Below are 8,720 nucleotides of genomic sequence, written 5' to 3'. Positions count from 1 at the left end.
TAGTTTATATAGGAAATATTTCAATGTTTTTACTTTTCTTAGAATATTTTATTTCTCCTTAAGTTTCCTCCAACTAGGGTTGCAGCTTAACATTTAATAATAATAATAATAATAATAATAATAATAATAATAATAATAATAATAATTAGAATCTATACAAAAGTTCTCTAACAACTTAACGCCAGTACGAGAGTTTTCCCTCACGACGTACGAAGCTCCGCAGCGGCCAAGAAGGTTCTGGGACTTCTCTTCTCGCATCAAGTGCAATTCCACACAGACAGAGAACCATCAGAATGGCGGATAACCAATTATACGAAGCTTTAGGAGTAGCCAGAGGAGCTACAGACTCCGAAATTCGTAGAGTGAGTACAAAAAAGAAAGGGTTGGGCTGTGAACTAACCCTGGTCATACGGAAATGAGCAGCAATAGTTATTAAACTGTATTTTTGGGGTTTGTTATTACGAAGGCATGATGTTTGCTGGTTAGAAACAAGGTGGTGAAATGCACAATGAGGTTTTTTTTTTCCTAGTATTCCTATATATTTATATTGTAAGGGTAGATGGATTTTAAAGAAACCATTATCGGCTTTGAAATGCATATTTACTGCTTAAGTCATTTTGTTGATATGCTTATGGGTCTTGGCTGCCCGCCTCATTGTTTATGTTATGCCATTGGAGACTACCACTTCGGTTTCATTGTAGTGAATCACATGGCAATGTAACCTAGGAAAAAAACTACTGTTTCTAATAGAAAAAATTACTCTCTCTTCGAAAATGACACTCGTTCCCGTCGCAAATTAATAGTTTCAGAAATATATATACATTATATCCTCCAATAATGGGGGACCCCCAGTGGGAACTCGGGGTTTTGGGTGGGGAAAACATACTGGGGAATCGATATATAAACGTAAAACAAGCCTTTTCTTCTCTATACATTACCTTCTTGAAATTATAATAACCGGAGGAAAATACAAAACCGTATATTTTTCTGTAAGAAACAGTAGTTTTTTTCCTAGGTTACATTGCCATGTAATTCACTACAAAAATACCGAAACTTCTCCTCCCATGTCCGGGAAGTCTTGCTACTAACGATATCCTTCCTCTTATGGTGGGTCCTACAAAGCGTGGTCGTTAATGATGTACACGTAGTCTTATCCCGGTACCTCGAATTACTGGAATCCCCCTGGATTTACTGGAATTCTCAGTAAATACTGGAATCCCCGACAATATCACTGCAAACCCTTAGAAATCGACTAATAATGTGATTTTACTAAAATAAGATTTTTATGCTTTTAGCATTTATATTTTTTATGTATTTGCAGGTAGAACCTTGGCTAGGAGTTGTGACCTGGGAAGGGGGTCCGGGGGCTTGCCCCCGGCTAGGGCTTGTGACCTGGGTACTACTAGGTTAGGTTAGGTGGATTTGTTAGGTTCTGTATCCTTTTATATATTGTGTAAAGTTTATATAGAAAAATGCTCTAAAATAAACATTTTATTTAATTAATTTACTAAAAAATAATGTAATTTAATAAAAGCACATATTATTTATTGATTTCTAAGGGTTTGCAGTGATATTGTAGGGGATTTCGGTAATTTTCAAGAGGATTCCAGTAATTCGGGGTTCCTGTCTTATCCTACCAAGCCTCAAACTCTGATAATAGGCTGAAAAAAAGTTATTTCATGTTTTGCATGTGGAGTCCTATGCCTCCAAATCCTGCGGTTTATGGCATTTATATCCTGATGAAAACATCCCTAATGAAGACGAAATGAAATATTCCTCTTGTAATTCTAGATAGTTTTCATCTTTCATATGACGACGGACCAGGCCCCGTGTTTGCGTAGAATTTAGGCGTTTACCTCCCATTTTCTGGTTGTTTCGGATCCGTGGCCGCATTACCTCATGCCTAAGTATTTACGGCTATAATTGTCTGTTGAATGGAGCCTTTGTATATCAGCGAGCAGTTTCTCATACGTTCATCAAAAATGGACCTTAACATTACCCCCTAACCTAACTTACAAGCCGCATGCTTACCTACACACCTTACAGGGGGCTAACGCCCCCCTGTGGCCCCCCTTACACTGCCATACAGTATTCTAAGTTAGCCATAATAATATATACAAGTGGCCACTATCATACATACACCCCGAAATAAATTTGAATTACTCGCTGGCATTTGCTCGGCTGTGGCTCACTTTGTGCGCATATTAACGATATTTCACTGCTCCTCTGTTCTGGGAAATGATACAGATTGCGCCACAAGCACAAGCTTTGTTGTCGAATGCATTGGCATTATTTCAAAAATCTAAATCACTTCAACAAACATTTACTCTGCCTGGCTTGCAATTTATCATCTCAGTTCTTATTTCATTTTGGGCTATTATTACTTTATTGTAGTGATCAAAATCACTTTGTTCCATATAAGGGTTGTATGTATGATAGCGGCCACCTGTATGTATGATGACGGCTGACTTAGAATACGGCATTGTTAGCGGGTTGCAGGGACGTTAGCCCCCCGTTAGATAAATAAGTAAGGACACAGCTTGTAGGATAGGTTTGAGGGATGGTTAGGTTACTTAATGTCCATTTTTTATGCACACTAGAGGAACTGACCGCTGATATACAAAGGCTTCCAATCTAATACGTGTATATATATAAAACAGAATATTGCTGTATTTACAATATTCAAAGTCGCTAAAGTTGGAGCTGACTGATTGTATCACATGCTCTTCTTTCCAATGCTTTTCTTTTTGTGGCTGACAGGACAGAGGTCTAATTTCAGCCTGGTCCTCACACCATTCATGAGTAGCTCCTGTATAGTTTGCAAAATCCCCAATAGTTAGAGCCTCGGTTGTCTTGAAATGTGAAGCGATCAAGATTACCATTTAGGCTGTCCCATCTATATACAGTACATTCTTACCTCTGAGGTAAGTTTGGTTGGGACATGTCCTATAAAATTGCAATTGGGTAGTTTGTAGCGCTACGGCCAAGCGTCCTTATTTGCTTAGTATCGCTTCGACTGTTATCTTGTATAGAATAAAAACGTTTGGAAATGGTCTACGGATCTTAAATATGTTGTGTAAGGGGGGGGTCCGGGGGGCGCAGCTCCCCTGGGTAAGGACACGGCTTTTAGCATAGGTTAGGTGGGTATTTTAAGTTAGCTTCTCCCGTCGTACTCGTAGGTAAGGAAACTGTTGTGTAAGGGGGGGGGGTCCGGGGGAGGCGAAGCCCCCCTGGGTAATGATACGGCTTTTAGCATAGGTTAGGTGGGTTTTTTAAGTTAGCTTCTCCCGCCAAAATCGTTTTCAGAACGACGGCCACAGTTCAGAATATTCCCGTTTTCTACGGGATCTGGCCGTCACCCTACAAAGGCTCCTTGCAATTAATACTACTTCAATGATTATAATGAAAAGTTATGTAGGGAACCTGTCACTATGATGCACTGGTCTGTAAAGCCGAGGTCAAGTTAATTGTTAATTTGCTTCCAGACATGACTTCCTGCTTTATTTAGAAAACACCCTTCACTAATCATCTGGTTGCGCAAGTTAGAAGTTTAGTGATGTTTTCTCGAATCCTAATAATCGGCATTCTTACTCGTCTTTTAACCCTTTTACCTCCAGGCTATTTGGAAATTTCTAACCCTTAACCCCCAGGGGGTTATTTTTTTCCCAGCACATTTTGCAGCATATTTTTTTCAAATTGCTCTAACAGCCTTAATTTTTGTCATAGAGAGGTCAGGTTGGTCTTATTCTTTTGGAAAATGCCTGAATTTTCTCAAAAAATTATCAAAAATATAAAAAAAAAATTTTTATAGCGTTTTTGTGCAAGGACGTACCGGTACGTCCATAGGGGTAAAGGGATGGCTTTTGTGAAACGTACCAGTACGTCCTTTTGGGGGTAAAAGGGTTAACATATTTACCTTTACCATGGTAATATCTTAAGTTTGGCCCGGTCCGCACACAAGTCACGGGTAGCTCCTGCTTGCTTTCAAAATTTTGCAATAAATAGAGCCTGTGTTCTCCCAGGTTCTGAAGCATTTGTTTTTCACCATTAATGCTGCCCCATCCATATACATTTCTAACCTTTTGGTTAAGTTTGTAGTTGGTTAGTACACGTCCTGTGCAGTTGCATTTAATACTGCCATAATAATTATCATGAAATGCTAGGTAGGGTAAAAGTCGTTATAATGCATCGGTCGCTAAAGCCACAGCCAAGTCACTCGATCGTAAAATTTCCCGCAAGCATTGCTTCTTGGTTGGATAAAATAACATCCGTGGGCGGCGCTCCGTTCGTCTATCTGGTGACGCAAGCGTGAAAATTTAGTGATGTCCCCCCCTTGTTAAGATTGTAGTTCGTTGGGACACTTCCTGGAAATATACCGAACACTAATTTGTTATACAGTATATACAACCGAAGTTAAGGGTAGGCAACAAGCCAGTGTCAATTAGCCCACCCGAACTAACCTTTTTTTTTTCCATGCTTTTGTTGGCCGTGCAATTTCAAATTTATTACCCCCCTCACAACCCAAGATAAACGTGAGTGAGGTCAGCCTTTCCAACGCTAACCTCCTTGATGGACAGACCGATGTCTTATATTTTTCCTTTGAGCCAAGTGGTTGAATTTATTACTCATATCGATCAACTTGATTCTTTGAGAACAATCGTGGATTATTGGAGGTGCAGGAAGCGCATGTCGTAAAATCATTCACATAGAAATAATCCCGAGTAACTTTTATTTTTATGCTGTTTGGTTAAAATATAATTTAGGGTGTGGCCCATCGCTTTTATTGTGTAGGAGATATTTATTTGTGATTCACTCTATCATAATGTAAGTATTTATTTTAAATTTTGTTTTAGTTTGGGACCTGGGAAGCGGGTCCTGGTGCTTGCCCCCCTTCTAGGTGCTTGTTATGTGGGAACTATTAGGGTAGGTTAGGTGGTTTTTTTTAGGTTCTATGACCTTTTACAAATCTTGCTAGGGTTTGTGACTGGGAGGAAGGTCCAAAGGGGTGCCCCCCGGCTAGGGGTTGTGACCTGTGAACTACTAGGTTAGGTTCTGTGGCCTTTCACAAATCTCGCTAGGGGTTGTGGCCAGGGAAAGGGGGTCTGGGGTCTTGCCCCCTGGCTAGGGGCTGTGACCCAAGAACCACTAGGATAGGTTAAGTTCTGTGGCCTTTTACAAATCTCAAAAGCGTTAAATAACCATTTTTCGTCATGTTTTTGCACAGCCTTAACCCCAGGCTCCCACCTGTGTCCGTTGAGTGTTCCTAGTATGTAGAACGTTGGGACAAACGAGTGAAATTTCACTTATTTGATATCGTATTGAATGCCAAGCACAAAACTAGGTTTTTCTCGGTATTCCAACACATTTCTTGTTGGTTATTCTCGCACGTTTCCGACAATCATGCGCTGAGTGGTCCATGTAGATTAATATTTCATTCGGTTATAAGTCCAGTGAAAAAACAGCCAATTTCTTATATTTTTTTACTCTATTTTCTAGCCATCCCAACCCTGTCCCAACAAACTACAAAGGCTCCGTTAAATTCCTTCCAGACACGACTTCTTGCTTTATTTAGAAAACGCCCATTGTAGCACGTCGTTCACCAATCTTCTTGTGGTGCAAGGTTGAAATTTAGTGAGGTTCAGACTTCATGTTTTCTTGAATCCCAATAATCTACATTCTTACTCATCTGTTAAATTTGTAGATCTATTTTTTTGTAGATAGAACGAAAGGTTAGGTTTGGGACTAACCAGTTAGGGTATTTAGGTTGATGAAGCCGAGGATAATTAGCATGCGTGAACTAATAAACATTTGGTTTTTGGTTTTGTAATTATGCATTGCTATATTGTATATAGTTATACTGTATGTGTTTATTTCTAGTTTCTTTTATTAGCCCAACAGTCTACATTCTAACACCTTTATTAAGTTGGTAGATAGTTGGCACATATCATATCCTGTAATTGTACTCAACAGTGTTTTTCCATGTATACAATATACAACCAAAGGTTAGGTTCAGGACCAACTATAGTCCATTTCTTTTATCGAGGCATATTTGCACCGACTCGCAGTGGTGTCCTTTTAGGTCGGAAAAGTTTCCTGATCGCTGATTGGTTAGGATTATCTCGTCCAACCAATCAGCGATCAGGAAACTTTTCCGAGCTAAAAGGACACCGCTGCGAGTCGGTGCAAATCTGCATCGCTAAAAGAAATTGACTATAGTTGAAGTGTTTAGGTTGATTAAGCCATAGTCAATTAGTGATATACATTTATATATTTTTATTTCTAGTTTATTTTATTAACAATCCAAGATAACTTATGGGAAGAGATGTTATCATAAATACAGTGAAGATTCATTGGCCGACGCAGTCAGTTGAACTGTCGTGCGCTTATAGACCTTCCTTTGTTGGATGTGTGATTTCAAAATTGGTAACCTCTTGCAACTCGACCCTGGTCTGAGGGCACTCTTTCTCTAGTTACTGCCCAAGTGGAGCGATGTCCTTCAAGTAGCTTTTCTCTGTCTGACGCTGAACTGTTTTTTCATTTACAGTATACCATTAGTTAAAGTGATTAGGTTGATTAAGCTATGATTAATAAGCAATATATATACAGATGTGTTTTTATTTCTAGCTTATTTTATTAACAATCCTACAAGAGTTATGGTAAGAGATGTTATAAATGCAGTGAAGAATCATCGGCCGATACAGTCATTTGAACTGTCGTGCGTTTATAGACAGTCCTTTGTTGGCTGTGTGATTTCAAAACTAGTAATCCCCTGGTCTGAGGGTACTCTTTCTCTTAGTGCTGCCACAATGGAGTGACATCCTCCATATAGTTTTTCGCTTATGTTGAGGGGAGCAGGTCGTTTAGGCCGCGACTCTTTTAAGGCGTTAGTCGTTTAGGACGTAATTTTGAGAACACCTCTTCATTCGAATACAGTATTCTAATCCTACTTGAATAGGAGCTGGTCCTGGTACTGTATGTTGGTGTGTGTGAGCATCAACCCAGGCATTAGAAATTAGTTGCTTCTACATTCGCCATGATAACATTGTCTATCTTGCCACCTCTCGCACAGCACAGCACAAGAGACCGTTCCGTGTCCATAATCTCGAAAGTCTCGAAACTGTGAATTACCCAATTTGAAACTGTCTTGAGTCTCAAAACACTGCCATAATTGTTATGTTGAAGTTAAATTCCATATCTATTATTTCCTTACACTTCATTGGTATCCAGCAGTATCTTGATATTTCGAGTGGAGGAGAGTTTGATTTGCCGAGATATTACTGGGCCTATTGGTCAATTCCTAGGGTGTCGGTCGTGGCAGAGACCAATAATGGGTTGTGTTCAGTGAGCCGCAGTAGGATATTTTTTGCTATCTTTACAAGGGGATGTGACGCTTATGTATAGGATATGGAGGGATATCGAAATATGAAGTAATATGATTAATATGTTTTTTTAGAGTGGGGTTAATAATTTATATAACTCCACCACAGTGGGCTTGACGCTATATGATCTGTTCAGTACTCTTACGAAAGAAGCTCCCTTGGGGTCAATGAATCGGTGTGACGTTTAACGTTATAGCCTAACATTTCTAATTGTAATAAATACAGTACTGTCTGATGATAAGACAAGGATGTGATAAATGAAAGTGTGTCATTGGTGAACGTTATATTGTGGTGTAGGCACTGTAGGGGAGATGATGAATATATTGTTGCACTGTCCTCTTTTGTGATTTGACAAATGTTTGGGTATGCTTTTAATGAATAGAACTCACGGCCTAAAGGGATCACCGCCCAAAGGACTCGATCTAAAATGATCGTGGCCTAATCGGCTCTTGGCTTAGAGGGATCACGGCCTCAGCGACTTGATGTTGAGTTTATGTCCCATATTAATCAGCTTGATACTGTGGAAACGATTCAGTTGTTAGGTGTAAGGGATTCACCCATGTTTGCCCTGAATATTTTCACTTTGTTCCGGGAAGGCCTTTTAGGGGACTAAATGCTGTAGGTGTTTGTGAACAATGTTGATGTATCACATGCGAGGGATGGCTGCAATGTGCATGGCAACTAATGCTTTACCTTTATAATTGGCGGTGCAAGAACCTCACTGCTATAAGAAATTCTTGATTCAATGTGGTTCCTTCTTTGACGGTGCATTGTATTGTTGGGTTGCTCATTGGCCACAAGACAATGTTACTGTCAAGAGGAAGAAGCTAACTTTTCACACTTGCCGATTTGAATACTTTAACTTCTGCCAAGAAATGTGTGCAACAATTATGATCTTGGACAGCAAGAAAATTGTTGGACCAGTGCACATTGTGGAAATGGATGAAAGTCAATCTGGGAAGCAGAAGTTCAACTTCTGCAAAGTGGTCGAAGGATGCTGGGTCTTTGGGCCTTTGACCGAGACCATTTTCAAAGTGGTTCATGAACGTCATGTTTAAACTTTGATCTCTGTGCTTCATAAGCTCGTTCTTCCAGGAACCATGATAATTTGTGAATGTTGGAGGATATACGTCAAGTTGAAAGATTATTATTTCAAGCATTACACTGTGGACCATAGTGTTAACTTTTTTGACACTCTTGACCCAAGCGCACATACAGACACAATAGTATCGAAAGGAGCCTGCTACCAAGATTCGGTATCCAGAAAATGCTACATGACTGCTGTTTTGCAGAGTATTGTATCGGAGCGATATCTAGAGAGGGTCATTCAGTATGTCCGTT

General features: G+C 39.7%; 1 protein-coding gene across 2 annotated transcripts in view; it reads left to right on the top strand.

Moving 5' to 3' along the window:
- Positions 1–203: 203 nt before the first annotated feature.
- The window catches only part of LOC137619699 (dnaJ homolog subfamily A member 2-like), a 72,495-nt gene continuing 63,978 nt past the window's right edge, over positions 204–8,720 (top strand). The window contains exon 1 of one of the 2 annotated variants that reach the window (XM_068349978.1): positions 204–362. In XM_068349978.1, the coding sequence (XP_068206079.1) occupies positions 294–362 (69 nt within the window). In that variant the 5' untranslated portion in view covers positions 204–293. The remainder of the gene's footprint in view (positions 363–8,720) is intronic. The other variant, XM_068349979.1, reaches the window with a different exon arrangement.

Source organism: Palaemon carinicauda, chromosome 26, assembly GCF_036898095.1.
Source record: "Palaemon carinicauda isolate YSFRI2023 chromosome 26, ASM3689809v2, whole genome shotgun sequence".
Lineage (NCBI taxonomy): Eukaryota > Metazoa > Arthropoda > Malacostraca > Decapoda > Palaemonidae > Palaemon > Palaemon carinicauda.
The sequence above is the reverse complement of the archived record's forward strand: the minus strand, read 5'-3'. Positions and strand labels throughout refer to the sequence as shown.